At 47.4% G+C, this 17,887-nt stretch overlaps 1 protein-coding gene across 1 annotated transcript in view; it reads left to right on the top strand.

Annotated features, from left to right (window-relative positions):
• The window catches only part of LOC137428992 (eukaryotic translation initiation factor 4B), a 104,213-nt gene that overhangs the window by 61,325 nt on the left and 25,001 nt on the right, over positions 1 to 17,887 (top strand). Inside the window, exons 8-10 of the mRNA XM_068118950.2 lie at positions 3,667 to 3,912; positions 4,224 to 4,422; positions 16,625 to 16,683. Of these exons, the coding sequence (XP_067975051.2) occupies positions 3,667 to 3,912; positions 4,224 to 4,422; positions 16,625 to 16,683 (504 nt within the window). The remainder of the gene's footprint in view (positions 1 to 3,666; positions 3,913 to 4,223; positions 4,423 to 16,624; positions 16,684 to 17,887) is intronic.

The raw sequence follows: 17,887 nt of genomic DNA, 5'->3' as shown, positions 1-17,887 counted from the left end.
CAATAACTTGTATGAAACATTCCAATCCGGATTCCGCTCCAACCACAGTACTGAAACTGCTCTCCTCAAAATCACCAACGACCTTCTCCTCTCCTCTGACGCTGGCAACCTCAACATTCTCGTCCTCCTCGACCTCAGCGCTGCCTTTGACACCATCGATCACACTATCCTCCTCACCCGACTTGAATCCACCTTTAACGTCACCGGCACTGCCCTCTCTTGGATTAAATCATACCTCTCTGACAGATGCCAGTTCATCTCCATCAATAACTGCAAATCCCCCACTGCTCCCCTCCCCCAAGGTGTCCCCCAAGGTTCAGTTCTTGGCCCCCTCCTCTTCATCCTTTACCTGTCCCCGCTCGGTCACTTAATCCGCCGTCATGGTCTCCAATTCCACTGCTTCGCCGATGACATCCAGCTTTTCATCTCCACCAAGTCCGTCTCCACCGACACCCACTCTATCCTGACAAACTGCATCACTGAAATAAAATCCTGGCTTCAAATCAACTTCCTCAAGCTTAACTGTGATAAATCTGAAATAATCATCATTGGCCCAAAAACGCTCACAAAATCCACCCATAACTTTGCCCTCAACATCGACGGTATCCCAGTATCCACCTCCCCTCACATCCGGAATCTTGGCGTCATCTTTGACCAAACCCTTTCCTTCGACAAATACACTAAACAGATCACAAAGTCAGCCTTCTTTCACCTGAAAAACATTGCCCGTCTCCGCTCATCCCTCTCCTCCACGGCTGCAGAAACCCTCATCCACGCCTTCATCACCTCCCGTCTGGACTACTGCAATAGCCTCCTCTATGGTTCACCCTCAAAAATCACCAATAAACTCCAATACATTCAGAACTCCGCTGCCCGTCTACTCACTCATTCCCGGACCCGTGACCACATCACCCCCGTCCTTTACAAGCTTCACTGGCTCCCCATCCCCCAGAGAATCCAGTACAAAATCCTCCTCTTGACATACAAAGCCCTCCATAACCTGGCCCCATCCTACCTGGCTGACCTCCTCTCCAGACACACTCCCACCCGCAACCTCCGCTCTGCTGGTACCAACCTCCTGACCCCCTCCATCCGGACCAAATTCAGATCCTGGGGGGACAGGGCCTTCTCCATCGCTGCTCCCACCCTCTGGAACTCACTACCTCACACCATCAGAGACTCCTCCTCACTCACCACATTCAAAACATCACTAAAGACCCACCTGTTCAACGCTGCATTCAACATTCAACCCACAGCATTTAACCCCTGACTATCTCTTCTCCTTCTCCCTCCTTTTGCTTTAAATATTTCCCTATTGATTCTTGTCTTGTCTTTTTGATTCTTGTCTTATATATATGCCGTATATCGCTGCTGTTTGTTTTCTTGATTCTTGTCTTTTTGCAATTGTTGTTTTCATGTATTGTTATGCATTATGTTTTCCACTCTGTCAAAGCGCCTTTGGGCTTCTGGAAAAGCGCTATACAAAATAAATGAATTATTATTATTATTATTATAAGTGGGACAAACTGATTATCCTGCAGGCTCCACCCCCATTTCATGGCATCCATAACCTCTTCTTTTCCCATCCACACCATGATCTGGTAGTACGCTCTACGACAGTGAAGTTTGGTAGCAGATTCAGTTGGGGGCAGACGTTCGGGTGTTACAAAAGACGAAGCAGAGACGACCTTCTTGCTGAAGGTGTTGTATCGCATTGTTGCAAGGGAATCTTTGCACTTGCCACCAAAGAGGATAGCCATTACTCGGCATCCAAGGTCATCGATCACCTCTGTGGTCTGGTTTGGGATGGTGAATGTGTTGGCACAAGACCGAAGGACAGGGTCTCCTTTTACTTGAGCTTCTGGAAAGCAGTCTTTTTGCCAACACCAAAAATCCAAGAAGTCGTGTCACAACCAGTCACGGCATGGATGAATATCAACTGAGAACACGTCATGTCCGAGGATTTATTTTAGACGGTTGATGTCATACACTTTAAAACTGCCATCAGCTTTGGACTTGTCTGATCTGAAATAAAGGCTCTTACTGTCTCCCTGCGCATAGTAAAGGAGTAAGACAAGATCAGTATCTTCTCCAATCAGTGTAGTGGTGTGTAGAAGAGATGCCTCCACTGCAGCCTTTACTATATCTACGTCAGCATCTCCAGGTGCATTGACCACAGTGCAATACCTTTCTCTCAGTTCATCACTTATCATCCCGATCAGTCTCTGTTTATTGATATCTCTTGACAGGGCCTCCTCCTTCTTGCCTGAGAACTTTGTCTCAGCAGTGAAGCTGACAATGGGATAAATATTGTGTCCTCTTCTCTGATGCGTGTTGTCTTTAATGGACGGCCCTTCCTCATAGCCATCAAAGACAATGGTCGTAGCTGAACCATAATGCTGGATCGTGAAGTCAGCATACGACTGCGCTATTTCACCATAGCTTTCTCCACTCTTCCATGGTATTCTGTGAAGGAGTGAACCTCCATCAAGGATGTGGATCTCCGTTTCTGGTACAGAATCTAGGATGGCATCACTTGCATGATCACAGATCGCGTGAGCTAGTTGTGGCTTATCAGCCTTTCGGAAGACGTTTCTGGCTTCAAAGAGGGCAGGAGGGAAAGGACTGAGCTCATAACTCATAACCTCCTGCAATGATAGCTCTCCAGTTTGGGAGACTACCAGGAAACGTTGAAAAAGAAGTGCAGAATCAATGGTTCGATCAGGAGCGACCTTTATAGCTGATGTTTGTCCAAGGGTTCTGGCTTTATCCTTTCTACTGAATGAGAATGTGAATGCATACTGTCCAATCATTTTGTGCATGATTTTGCATCCAACAGACTCATATTCATGCACATTCACACGTTCCTGAGACACAACACCAGTGACAATGTTCCTTAATAAAGAGTCTGGCGAGAAAGGTGAGCATCCTGCAAGTTTTGAACTGATCTCCTCCAGGTCAGCAGCCTGGATGTCATCCAGCAGGATGACATCTGGTCATCCAGTAGGATGACGATGAATAGCGACTAACTGTATAAGACAACAAATGCCTAATGGGCTGGTAAACCTGGCTTACTGGATTACCTGATTACTTTGTGCTTATTTAAGTAATTTTGATGATTTCCTGGGTGCCTTAAACCTAGGTATACACACTGAAAATATCTCTCTAGGTTGACTAGAGAGACCTCCTGCTACTATTCGACAGAGCCATTTTAGAGCAGAGCGACAGAGCTAGAGAGACTACGATTCGACAGAGCCATTTTAGTGGAGCAGGATGTCACCTTGGGATGCCATCTTGGACTTGTCCATAAATAATTAACTGATGGTAATTTTATTGATTCAATTGGATTCCTTGGGCCCTAAAACCTAGGGTTAGACACCAAAACCACCTTTCTAGGTTGAATAATAATTGAGATATGGCCATTTTAAGCTCCCGGCGGCCATCTTGGACGCCATCTTGAAAATGACCCCTTTCCGGAAGTCAGATGTTACTAGATTTTTAGTATGTTATTTAGCATGCCCAATGGTACCAGAATCCATTGAAAAACCTTTGGTATCATTTTTTTGGGGGTTCAACCATATATTGACCCCTCTATAGACACAATGTTTTTCTCTAAAATTTATTTAAAAGTGGAAAACCTTTTTGACTTCCCCTTGTATGTGGTAGGCTCACGTGGCTTTGGCTTCCGGAGAGATGATGGTGGCGAGAGGCGTTTGGGTGAAGGCCAATGGAGAGACAATGGTAGCGACAGAGGCGGCGACAGAGGCGGCGACAGAGGCGGCGACAGAGGCGGCGACAGAGGAGGCGACAGAGGAGGCGACAGAGGAGGCGACAGAGGAGGCGACAGAGGAGGCGACAGAGGCGGCGACAGAGGCTCAGTGTGGAGAGAAAGTGAGAGGCGAGAAGAGCCAGGTCGGTCCCATGTTTGTGGTATGGTGCCAGAGTTTTGCTTGAAGTCCAGTTATTTATTTTTCCATTTGTGTGTGTGTCCTTGGTTGTTATCTCTGTAATTTGGATTTGGAAGGTGGAACAGAGTCCTCCGTAGTCCTCCTCCGTACACTCAAAGTAGCCACCTTCGTTTCAATGAAGGATCGCGATTCATGAGCTAAGTTGTGTTGTTCTCCGAGTTTTGTTCCAAAGGCTCTTTTTCAGGATTGTCACTGAGCCCCCGAACAGCCTCCAACTGTAGTTTGTTTGTGTATACCTTCCCACCTTAACCACAGTGTCAGCCCCTTCAACCACCCGGCAGCGACTGGTATTGCAGCCACGATCGACTGAGGCAGAGCCGAAAAAGGCCGAAGGCTCCAGAACTTCGTCCATATTCGGTAACGCACGTCCTGTGGATACGGCGGCTCGTGAGCGGGAAATTGAGGAACGCCTGAAGAAACGCGAGGAGGAGAGCCTGCGTAAAGTCCCCAACAAGTGTGTGACAAGTGCTCTGTAAAAAGGGCCAACCGGTACTTCTTGTGTGCATTGAACCCAAAAGGACAACTGGCTAGTTATTACGCTTTCTGGGAGGATACCTTCATTTGGTATTGATATATTTGTTCATGGTAATTTGGAATGTATACCTCGTGTTGGCTGAATAGTTAAGGTGGCTGGCTTAAGACCTTTAGGTCTTGAGTTTGAATCCCTGTCGTGCCATTGAAATAACACTAGGTGGGTTGACTCAGTCTGTCATCCTTCCGAGGGTGGTAAAATCAGTACCAGCTTACTGGAGTAATTAGCCATTTGAATATCCTGCGTCAGAGTGGCGACCCGTCCAGGATTGTATTGCTCAGCCAATGAAACTGCCTCGGCAGCTCCTATGCACCTCACTGCATGAAAGGAATGTTTATTATTGATTTGGAAAGTTGTAACCGTTCGTAATGCGCAAAGATAATCAAAAAATGTAACCGTTTTGGCAAACCCAATGTGTGCTATTATTTGTACGCACAGTAAATTTATTGTATTTCAAACTTGAGGATTTTCCATCAAAATATGTTGTTGCAAATCATCCTTTTCATTCATACTGGACTTGCTGTCACAGTATTGAGACTTGGGCATGCAGGTTGTTTGTTGGGCCTGCAAGAAGTACGTGCATCCATTCGCCTTGGAACATGTGTCCATGCGCTCACACCGTGTTTCATCGTGTCACTTTGCATAGCCATGTCATCGGTCATCTTTACCACTGGAATGTTGTATCCACAAATGGGTTCATGCAACAAATCAGGTCTTTAGGTATATCGTCCCGTAGATTTTTGTGCATCGCTGGCTGAGTTATTGGGTCCTATTCATATACGAATTTGGGCTTTTGGATTCTATATTTACCCTGCACACATAAAGCAATATGCAGGGTTAAGCAATTGGTTCACCGTCTGCAAACGTCCGTTTATGATCGAGGAACAACTTATTTCAATTGAATGTTATATTTTGAACAAAACAAACACAACAACAGGCATTTTAAGGCCATTTTCCCGACTAGAGCGACGGTTAGCCTTGCGGGCCCCATGACAGTCTTCTCCATTTTGCCCTATTTTCTGCATCTCCCCTTGTTAACCCCCTTGCCCGCATTTCTTCTTCCACCATCTTTAGCCAAGTCTTTCTCGGTCTTCCCTGTCCTCTACTTCCTTCTACATTCATTCCCATCACTCTTCTGAACCAGTCACTTTCATCCTTCTTCAACACATGACCAAACCATCTCAAACTGTTTCTCTTCACAGCATCCATCACAGGCTCTATTCCCATCATCTTTCGCAATTCATCATTTGTCTTCCTCTCTCTCAACGATACTCCACACATCCACCGAACCATTCGCATTTCCACCCTTTCCAGCCTTTGTTTCTGCTCTATGTTCATTACCCATGTCTTGCTTCCATAAATCATAACACTTCTCACCCATGCAGCATACACCTTTCCCTTCAGATTCAACGACACTCCCATCCTCATCAGCACGCCACTCAGTTCCCGAAACTTCTTCCTTGCACAACTTACTCTGGCAACCATTGCCGAGTCTGATTCACCTTCTCCATTCAGCATGTCTCCTAGGTAGCAAAATGTTTTCCACCTTCCAGCTTCGTTCCGTCTCCAAGATCCAACTCAACATTTCCTCCATCTGCAGCTCCTTCTGTGCACACCTTACACTTGAATGTAGCTGCCACATTGGTTAATGACCCTCTCAGTCCACGACATTTTTGATGAACCGACTCAGCGCACATTGTACATTGAATGGAGTTCACTCCGACACCCTTCCTGCACACAGCACACGGCCACTTCCCAGTTCTTTCCACCTCACCACACACATGCTTTACCACTTGCCATTACCTTCGTTTTTCCGATATTCACCTTCAGACCTTTTGTCTCCACACATTCCTTCCACGTGTTCATCTTCTCCTTCAGTCCATCCATACTTTCCGCAATCAACACCAGATCATCTGCATACAACAACTCCCACGGTAAACCCTCCTTTATGTTCTGAGCCAGCACCTCCATCACAGCTACAAAGATTAGTGGACTTAGTACGGACCCCTGATGCATACCATGTTCACCTCAAACTCACCACTGTTCCCGTCCTTTGTCCTTACAGCTGTGCGCGCTGTCTCGTACATTGCCATCACTACTCTGATCAACCATTCATCGACTCCTAACTTCCTCAATGCCCATGTCACTACTTCGCGTGGAACCCGATGGAATGCTTTCTCCAGATCAACAAACCCAAGAAACAACTTTTTCCTCTTCTCCATGTACTTCTCCTGCAACTGCCTTACAATAAAAAGCACGTCTGTCGTTCCTCTTCCTGGCACAAATCCAAATTGCATTTCGTCGATCTTTACTTTCTTCCTTGTCCCCCTTTTTTTCTTTTTTTTTCTTTTTTCTTTTTTTTAGTATACAAGATCGAGGCTCATGAAAGGGCTAACATTAATCACACAAACAGTCAAAACCGACACACAAAACACAAAATAAATGGAGCGGTAGACAAGATGGGGAGAGAGGGGGAAGGACACAAACACAACATTTGAGAGCAGGGACATCGAGAGAACTGTGGGAGGGAGAGGGCTTGGGGGGAGGGTGGGCGGGGAGATTTGGGAGAGGTATAAAACATATGGACACTGCAAGGACTTCCAGGAAAGAAGTTGGAATTTAAAAAAAGTGCATCTTGGGTGAAATTAGCGAGGGTAGAAAAGATCAAGGTTTTGGATGGGCGAAGATAAGAGATGGTGGTGAACAGCTGTTTTAAAGACCTAGAGGGAGGAGTGGGATTCAAGGGAGTGGGGGAGTTTGTTCCAGAGGCGGGAGAAAAGGGGAATGAAATAGTGAAGGTGAGCAGAGAGCCTCGATTTTGGCAGTTTAACCATAAGAGGGTTGCTGGCAGATCTTGTGCGACCTGTAGGAATATTTGGTGGACAGAGCACAGAGAGAGCTGGGGGAGCAAGGCCGGAGAGGAGTCGGTAGAAGACAGAAAGACCACCAACCTGCCTGCGGTGAGTGAGTGAGTGAATGAAAGGCCCTCGGAGTTAGCTTCATCGCAGGAGATTCCAATGATTCTGAAAGCTTTGGTTTCAACAGCGTGAAGCCGAGATAGGTGTGAGGCAGGAGCACCGGCCCAGAGGAGGGAACAGTATTCCATTGAGCTGCGGATGAAAGCCTTGTATGTGGTGAGGAGCTCGGGTGTGCCAAGGAAGGACTTCGCACGACGGAGGATGCCCAGTCGGCGACTGGCTTTGGAGGCCAGCTTGGAAATGTGGTTTTCCCAAGAAAGATCATGGCGAATAGTGAGACCCAAAAGCTTGAGCGACAGACCTTCTTGGAGAGGATTGTTGAGAAAGTAGATGGGAGGGTTTTCCAGTCGGTCTTTTCGGAGAGACATAGTAAGAGTGTGAGATTTGTCAGGATTGAAAGACATGTTCCACTTGTTTGACCAGTCTGTGATTTTGTCCAGGTCTGCAGAGAGTGAGGAGGCTGCAGACTGCCGATCTGAGGGATGAGGAATGGAGCGGCAGAGAGTGCAGTCATCAGCAAAGAGATAGAGGATTTTCCAGAGAGTCGGAGAGATAATTGATGAAGATCAGAAATAGCACAGGGCCCAGAACACTACCTTGGGGAACTCCAGCCACAACAGGAAGGGGAGATGAGAGAAATCCATTCAGGGCCACACGTTGATTACGACCAGAGAGGAAGTCCGCAAGCCATGCGAGGAGTTTTCCATGGATAGCAAAGGAGGAGATGTTTGGTGAGCAGAGCTGGGTGCCAGACCGTATCGAAGGCACGTGATGTGTCAAGGGAGACAGCTCTGGTTTCCTGTTTGGCATTGAGGACTTCCATCCATTGTTGAGACAGCAGAAGCAACATGTCCAGAGTAGAATGACCTGGTCTGAATCCAAATTGATGATCAGAGATCAAGCCATTGGAGAAGAGGAAGGATTTGATATCCGAAACAATGATGGATTCCATGACTTTGATGATAATTGGGAGCAGGCTGATTGGTCTGTAGTTGCAAGGATCTGTTTTTGCTCCTTTTTTGTGTGAAGCGGTAATGTTTGCTGATTTCCAAGATGCCGGCAGATGACCTTGAGCAAAAGAGAGGGTGAAAAGAACAGAGATAGGGTGAGATAGAGCGGCAGAGCAGGATTTTAGGACCCATGGGCTGATGCCGTCTGGTTCAGTTGCAGAATCGGAGTCGAGGTTTGACAAAAACTTCTCCACTTTGTCAGGAGAGAAGGACACAGAGTCCAGGAGCAGTTGGGTTCGACTGGGTAAGGTGGGAACCGAGAGAGATGGGTTCGGGACACAAGATTTTGAGGCAAACACAGAGTTGAGGAATTCGGCTTTGTCACGTGCGGTGTCAACTGTGTAGCCATTTGAGCTAAGGGAGGGGATGGAGGGGGAACAAACACCAGAAACGGATTTGACCAGACGCCACCCGGATTTGGAGGAAGGAGACAAGTTTGAGAGTTCATTCTTGAATGTGGAGAGATAGTGCTTCCTGGCACTCCTGAGGGTAGACACACACTTGTTCCGAGCTTGGTGGAAGGAACTGAGATTGCCTTCAGTTGGATTTGCCTTCCAAGAGGCAAAGGCAAGTTGTTTCAGGGCAACTGCCTCACCACAAGACTAATTGTACCATGGACGGGAGGAAGGGTAAGACAACTGAAGACGAGATGGGATAAATCTGTGCATGAGAGAGAGCAGTTTGCTTTGGAAGAATTCCCAGGCAGAATTGATGTCAGAGGCAGTGGAGATGGGAGACGAGTCCAGATGATTGATGGCTGCTTGCAGACCGTGGCAGTCAGCCTGACTGAAATGCCAGACTCGTCGGAGCTGAGGAGGCTCTCTGAGAATGGCCAGAGAGATGTCCATTTTAACAAGCATATGATCAGAAGAACCGATTGGAGCAGAAGAAGAGCAGCAGACATTTGCAGGGAAGTTTGTCATAATCAAGTCTAGAAGAGAAGATACTCCATTGACTGAGATCCGGGTCGGGAAATTGACAGATTGTGTCAGTCCCAATGAGTCGCAGAAGTCCATTGCTGAGGTGCCATGGTTGGTGAGAGAGGAACCCACACCCAGCCAGCTGGCATGATGACAGTTGAAGTCACCACATATGAGGAAGAGAGAGTTTGGATGAGTTGATAGAAGCTGGTCCATGTTGTCAGACAGCGAAATGTAAATGGAGTCATCACTGATTGGAGGACAGTACAGAACACATATGAACAAAAGGTGGGAGCGGAGAGGAAGCCGTAGCCAGAGGTACTCCTGGGGGTGGGGTCGAGAGAGGGCAGTGCAAGGAGAGTGAGGAAGAGAGTTTTTGATAAAGATAGCAACCCCACCACCAGGACGAGGCTCAGGTCTATCATACCGGAGGAGGGAGTAACCAGGAAGAGATATTAAGGAATCAGAGACATCTTGAAGGAGGAAAGTTTCTGTTGAGCAGATCAAGTCTGGATTGTCAGAAGCAACCTGAATGGAGAGATCAAACAGGTTTGAGCGAAGGCCCCGGATGTTTGAGGTCCATATCGTTAATGAGGAGAGAGGGGGAGCATCGGGTGCAGGACAGGGGAGGGGTAGGGTCAGATGGAGGATGAGGGGGAGGTAGGGAGAGCAGTTGATAGTGTGTCAGAGATTACAGAAGAGTTACAAGCAAGGGAAGGATGAGGAGCACGAAAGGTTTGATGGTGATGCGATGAGGCACAGTGAGGGGTTGTTTGAGGGGGGGGGGGGGGGCAGAGGCAAGTCGAAGGTTGGGGGAGGTGGAGGTATGAGATAGAAGGGAGACGAAGTGGGGAGGAGGCAGCTTTGAGGAGGAGGAGGGGGAGGGGTGAGAATTGGAGAGGGATGGTGGGGGGGGGGGGGGGAGATTTGAAGGGGAGGGGTTGGGGGCGAGTTTTGAAGGGGAGGGGGGAGTTTAGGAGGGGAGGGGCAAGGGGGGAGTTTAGGAGGGTACGGGCAAGGGGGGAGATTAGAAAGTGGATGATTAATGAAAGACAAACTTTTATAACAAATTGGGTTTATTGTGATTTTCAAGTTTGCGATCCGTTTAAGAACGATGGAGGAGGGGTGGAATGAATGAGAATTTAGAGCATGTCGTGATGAAGAATTATAAGAGATTGAATTTTTTTTTTTTAAGTGGAATTAGTTGAAAAGGAAATTGAAAAAAGCCTTTTAAATAGGAAGAAAAACAGTGTGTTGTAATATACCCCTGAATAAAGTACTGCAGGGGAAAGTTTAAACATATTTAACCAGAACCGTGAAGAACAATATTGTCGTGCGACTCCGGTTAACACCAGAAGGTCGCGGATAGGCCTGAATGGATTTAATTGAGGCGACGGCCATACACGGATTTTACTATGGTCGCGCGGGAGGAAGAAGGAAAATGGAAGCTGCGCAAGCGCGTACCTGTGGAAGGCGAACTAACTCAAACGGCAAACAAGATTTTAAAGGAATGAAAAATAATACAAGGGTTTATTGAAATAAGAATCGGGACAGAGAAACGCGACGATAATCAAATCATGTAACTAAATTGGGATCCCACACATCGGACTCAAATGAACAAATGAGGATGAATTACAAAAAGAATTGTCTCGTCGTAGTGTGTAAAATGGTGCGTGCGGCCTTATCTGTCCCTCGTCTTGTCTTGTCCGCCGTCCAACACGGCTCCGTTCAGCCCCGATGCACCCACGAGGTCCCTCGCTACAGCACCACAGCACCGAGCACCACTCCAAGCACAAACACCGCTCCAAGCACCACGAGGTCCCACAGCAGGAAAAGCACCGCACGTCCAACAGAGGCTAGCGTCTCCAAGCGAGGTCTATCTTCACACACGATCGGCCTGCCATGTCCCAGTCGGCTCTCCCGAAGCAAACGTGCAAGAAGCAAGCGAACTCAACTCGGGCTGTGCAAGACGAAGCGCCGGATGTCCAAAAGGGCTAGCTGCGCAAACAAGAACCGGATGTGCTCTCTCTCGAACTCTCGTTCGGCGCGCCCTTAAATAACCTTGTGGTGGTGACGTCATCCTCGGCGCGCCACCCAATCAGTGCCCTCCACTGACTCACAGGCCTGTAGCCTGGTCATACCTTGTGCTACCCATGGCCTGCCGGAGGTGTACCTGGCTGCGGCCCATGCGGCGGTTCCCTGAACTGGCTTCCTTTCGGTTTTCTTCCTGAGTCTTCGCCAGGGAAGGGATTTATTTAATGTTGCACTCGGGACCTAACTACATGTCTATGTTGGTGTGCATTGCCATAAGGGACAAAGGTTTAGCTACCAGGTGGTGTGACACACAGGGGCGCTACTCTTTAATCCCTACGCTACTTATCACATGAACATCATGGTATGTCCACAGATATACTCTTAACCGACAAAACACCGACACATGAAACTTATTACAAGGTAGATGCCTTACCACGACAGACGAAGCACGTTACCTACACAGATCTATCTGGCTCTACATATTGCTACCCCACTGACAATATTATATTCACAAAAATACCAACGGGGAGAGGGAGCCTCGAGGGACAACCACGATTCACATAACAGGGCAAAAGGTGGAAGAGAAGGGGATAATGAGGGCGGGGCGAGATGGCGCACGTGGACAGAAGCACATGATGAGACAACAGCACAGTGGAGAAAGGGAAATAAAAGTTTTTAAAATCTTTTTTTGGGGGGGGGGGGGGGGTTAAAACGTTAGACAAAGAGTAGATGTTCGGGGGAGAAGGGAAAAATCTAAGAATCGTGCAAAACAGCGAAGGAAGAAACTTATGTGAACAAACTTCGAAGGGGAAAGCTTCAGGCTTCAAGGCTGCACACGCGGGGCAAATAGAAACGATTAATTTATGACGGATTTACACCGAGAATCCTCCTAGGGACACACCATAGGTACACACACTGAAAGATAAATACAGTTTCGACAAAATACAATTGTGAACAATTACTTAACTTCGAAAACGTGGAGAACGTGCACAGCTTCGAAAAACCGTGCCGTCGCCCACAAGATCTCGCGAGATCTCCTGAGTTCTCCAACACCCTTTCCAATACCTTCATTCCATGCTCCAACAACTTTATCGCTCGATACGAGCCACAGTCCAGAGGGTCACCTTTCACTTTGTATAGAGGGACGAGGGTCGTCAGTTCCCAATCCACTGGAATGCGGCCTTCTTTCACCACCAGATTGCAGATCTCTGTCATTGTCTTCACACCCCAACTTCCCTCTGCCTTCAACATATCTCCCACAACTTCCGTTGGCCCTCCCTCTTTTCTACTTTTCATTGCTTTTATCGCTTCCTCAACTTCCTTCTCAGTTATCTTCTCTGCCGGTCCTAAAACTGGGTTGCTCTCTGTTGCCATCCCATTCATTCTCTGCATTCAACAGCATTTCCATATATTTCTTCCATCGTCCTTTAATTCCATCTGACTCCACTACGATTTGTCCCACTGCATCCTTCAAGAAACTCACCCCCATCACATCGCACCTCTCTTTCGCTATCTGCTTTGCAATCCTGAATACTGCTCTCTGACCCTCTTCCGAATCCAAGCGTTCTCCGAACATTTTCCTACATGCCTCCTGCGCCTTTGCTACCTCTCTTTGCAGCCTTCTTGGCTGCCTTATAACTTTCATGCTCTGCTTTTTCTGCTCCCGTACCCTTCGCCCTCTGCCACTCCTTGAACTTCTTCCTCTTCTCGTCGATCCTCTTTCCAACTTCATCATCCCACCACCATGTTTCCGAGTGCCTCGGTGGTCCTTTTGTCCATCCACATACCTCACAATCGGCTCCCAACAGACTATCTTTCATTGACATCCAACCACTTTCAAGCTCAACCACGTCATCCTCTACCATACTCAGCCTCTCTTTTAATCTCCTCTGGTTGTAGGCAACGTGTGGCCCTGAATGGATATCTCTCATCTCCCCTTCCTGTTCAGGCTGGAGTTCCCCAAGGTCGTGTTCTGGGCCCTGTGCTATTTCTGGTCTTCATGAATGATCTCTCCGACTCTCTGGAAAATCCTCTCTATCTCTTTGCTGATGACTCCACTATCTGCCGCTCCATTCCTCATCCCTCAGATCGGCAGTCCGCAGCCTCCTCACTCTCTGCAGACCTGGCCAAAATCAGACTGGTCAAACAAGTGGAACATGTCTTTCAATCCTGACAAATCTCACACTCTTACAATGTCTCTCCGAAAGGACCGACTGGAAAACTCTCCCATCTACTTTCTCAACAATCCTCTCCAAGAAGTTCTGTCGCTCAAGGTTTTGGGTCTCACTATCTGCCTGGTGTTGGCTTAGCGGTCAGGGTGCCAGCTTAGGATCTTAGGATCCTAGGATCCTGGGTTCGAATCCCGGTCGATCGCTGAATTAACGCCAGGGGGTTGACTCAGCCTGTCATCCTTCCGAGGTCGGCAAATTGAGTACCAGTTCACTGGTAATTCCCTGTTTGTCGTAAAAGGCGACAAACAGGGTTGGCGGCAGGAAGGGCATCCGGCCGTAAAACATTGCTTCAAAAAGGGGACCAACAAATACAACAACAATCACGGTGCCCGAAAAAGGCCAACCCCCGCTTTGCGGGGAAAAATGGCCTCTAAAGGTGGTTTTTTTGTTTTTGTTTTTTATCTGCCATGATCTTTCTTGGGAAAACCACATTTCCAAGTTGGCCTCCAAAGCCAGTCGCCGACTGGGCATCCTCCGTCGTGCGAAGTCCTTCCTTGGCACACCTGAGCTCCTCACCACATTCAAGGCTTTCATCCGCAGCTCAATGGAATACTGTTCTCCCCTATGGGCTGGTGCTCCTGCCTCACACCTAGCTCGGCTTCCCGCGGTTGAAACCAAAACATTCAGAATCATTGGAATCTCCTGCGATGAAGTTAACTCCGAGGGCCTTTCACTCACTCACCGCAGGCAGGTTGGTGGTCTTTCTGTCTTCTACCGAGTCCTCTCCGGCCTTGCTCCCCCAGCTCTCTCTGTGCTCTGTCCCCCCAATATTCCTTCAGGTCGCACAAGATCTGCCTGCAACCCTCTTATGGTTAAACTGCCAAAATCTAGGCTCTCTGCTCACCTTCACTCTTTCATTCCCCTTTTCTCCCACCTCTCGAACAAACTCCCCCACTCCCTTCAATCCCACTCCTCCCTCCAGGTCTTTAAAACAGCTGTTCACCACCATCTCTTATCTTCCCCCATCCAAAATCTTGATCTTTTCGACCCCCACTAATTCACCCCAGGTACACACTTTTTTTTTGAAATTCCAACTTCTTTCCTGGAAGTCTTTGCAGTGTTCACATGTTTTATACCTCTCCCACCTCCCCCCAAGCCCTCCCCCTCCCACATTGCTCTCAAATGTTGTGTTTGTCCTTCCCCCTCTCTCCCCATCTTGTCTACCGCTCCCCTTATTTTTTGTGTTTGATGTGTCGGTTTGACTTTTTGTGTGGTTAATGTTAGCTTTCACGACCCTCGATCTTGTATACAAAAAAAAACAAAAACAAAAACCTTCCCTCACTGTCACTTCTTTCAACCTCCACACCTTCATTCTCGGTTGGTACTTCACCCACCGAGCTCTCCTCACACATTTCACCTTTCTGTCGCAGACAACCAAGTGGTGCTGTGAAACAGCCTCCTCCCCCGGGATCACCTTTGTGTCCCGGAGGTGCCCCCATCTCGCCTACGCACCATCAGGTAGTCAACGGTTGTCGTCGACCCACCGGACGTGTATGTAACAAGCTTATTATCCTCTTTCTGGAACTGAGTATTACAAATCAACAAATCAGCTCCATCAGCAAACTCCAAAATCCTTTCACCTTCTCCATTCCTCACACCATATCCGTAACCCCCATGAACTCCTTCAAAACCGTCCCACATGTCCATTTAGGTCTCCTCCTACCACAACAACTTCCTTATCTTTCACGTTTTCCATCAGCTTCTCTATCGCACACCAGAACTTGTCCTTCTCTTCATCGCTCCGACCAACCTGCGGAGCATATCCCGAGATGACGTTCACCAAGAGCTTTCCAATCATCATTTTCACCATCATCAACCCATCACTCACTCTAGTCACCCTCACCACACTGTCTACAAACTCCTCAGAAAACAGGACACCAACACCATTCACACCTTCCGGGCACCCTTGCCACACAAACTTGTATTTCTGTCCCTGCCTACGCTTCACCATTCTCACACCACTTCCCTTCCATCTCGTCTCCTGCACACAACATATGTCCACTCTTCTTCTGACCAATACTTCCACCACTTCTCCTGATCTCCCTGTCATTGTCCCTACATTGCATGTCCCAAACCTCAGAAACCAATCTCCACGTGGCGCATCAGACATCAGACATCAGACATCAGGCATCAGACACACCGGGGTATATTATATATTGAACACGAATGAATTTTTTTTTCATATTCATGCTCATTGGTGCAATTTAGCCTCAATGTGCACAAAAGTGGTTATTAAATGTAATAATCAATCAATATAGCTGTGCATGATGGCAATGTATGTGACGTAATCGGGTGCATGGCGGATTATGGACGGGCCGCAATCGTAGTGTGTTTAATTGATGATGGCGGTTTTGTTCAGAATGAGTGCTCGAGGCGAGACTATGCGCACGGCCGAGTGCCATTTGTGTTTCATTATTGTGATGTCATTCTGGTTACTTATTTGATGTTTTGTAATGTTCTGCATATCGCCGAGTTTAAAAACTGTCTCGTATAAATATCCAGTAGTGGGAGCTTTGTATTGGAGAGCTTGAGTGGTGTCAGTGGTTTGATAACGGTGACGAGCAGCCAATGGGTGGGCGCTATTTATGAGCAAACTTGATATATACATTGTACATGCGTATCAAGCATTTCCTTTGCTGTTGCATATAATTGAAATATTTATGTGGGGGAGTGGTCGTACTTTTGATGCTTGGCACTGTGCTGTGGGTTTCTCATAAAAACCCATTGGGATATTTGAGGGGAACCCTTTTTGTACAATTAGGGTTAGCATGGAGCAGGTATCGATCATACAGGCTTGACGGATCACTCTCTTGCATACCTTAAAGATTGAGGGGAAACTCGTGTGGGGGAAAACCTCGTTGTCAGTTTGTTTGTTCGGTCACCTTGCGGTGTCTCTGGGTGGCCTCTTCAGTTGTTAAACCATGACGGATCGAATGCACTTCTGTCCACAGGCAATCCAGCTGGCACAGTGAGCCTGAGAAGAGTTGGCGTGATGAAAATAGGCAAGCGAGTAAGACGCTCCATTCACACATGTTGTCACCCAAAGCCCCAGTCCCATGATTTAGCTTACTAAATTCCTTGTTTTGTATGGAAATGTGCATTTATGGGATATCGTTTGCCAAACTAACATTTAGAGGGAGCTTACATGGATTTGGAGTTCCACTAACGTTTTGGTTTATGGAGTAACTGGCATTGGCCACAATTCCAAGCCTTTCCCTTTCGGGTTTTTACCGCACGCTTATGTTCTGCTGTAGAAACAACGATTTTTACTGAGAATACCATCCCTCATTCCCCACTTAACAATGAAGCAGTCATAAAGTGCACGTCGTACTTCAATAATAAGTGTGTCCATTGCCTTATATTTTGTGACTGCTTTGGCAATGTAACATTTGTCTCTCTGCCAGTTTGTTCATTTTGTCTCAACAAAGTACTCCTGCCTTTCACCACTGCACTGCACTGCACACTTAATGCTTAAGGAAAGCACCGCCATATTTCATTTGCTGGGTGACTGTCAAGCCACGCGCGTGTTTTTATATTCGTTCCTCCGCTCGTCCCGTGCCCACCTGCCGTGAACTCGCTCAATAAGTTGGTGACTCCTTTTTTTTTTTTTCTTTTTTTTTTCTTTCTTTTTTGTATACAGAATCGAGGCGCGTGTAAGAGCTAACACATTGAACATGAAAACATTGACCGACACATAAAACGTCCAATGAAGTGAGCGGGAGAGAGAGGGAAGCACACAACCACAACAACAGCAGAGAACAGGGACTTCGGTAGATCTGTGGAAGGGGGAGGGCTGGGGAGGAGGGAGGGGTACATGGTATAAAGCAAATTAACACTACTAGGAATTTCAGGAAAGAAGTTGGGGATTGAAAGAGGCGGATTTGTGGTGTTTTAACGGGGGTAGAAAAGATCAAGGTTTTGGATGAGGGAAGACAAGAGATGGTGGTGAACAGCTGTTTTAAAGATCTGGAGGGGGGAGTGGGATTGAAGAGAGTGTGGGAGTTTGTTCCAAAGGTGGGAGAAAAGAGGAATGAAGAAGTGAAGGTGAGCAGAGAGTCTTGATTTTGGCAGTTTAACCATAAGAGGGTTGCTGGCAGATCTTGTGCGACCTGTAGGAATATTTGGGGGACAGAGCACAGAGAGAGCTGGGGGAGCAAGGCCGGAGAGGAGTCAGTAGAAGACAGAAAGACCACCTACCTGCCTGAGGTGAGAAA

Source organism: Myxine glutinosa, chromosome 6, assembly GCF_964187855.1.
Source record: "Myxine glutinosa chromosome 6, kmMyxGlut1.1, whole genome shotgun sequence".
In the NCBI taxonomy this organism is placed as follows: Eukaryota; Metazoa; Chordata; class Myxini; order Myxiniformes; family Myxinidae; genus Myxine; species Myxine glutinosa.
Note: the sequence above shows the minus strand (reverse complement) of the source record. Positions and strands in the feature narration are given on the sequence as shown.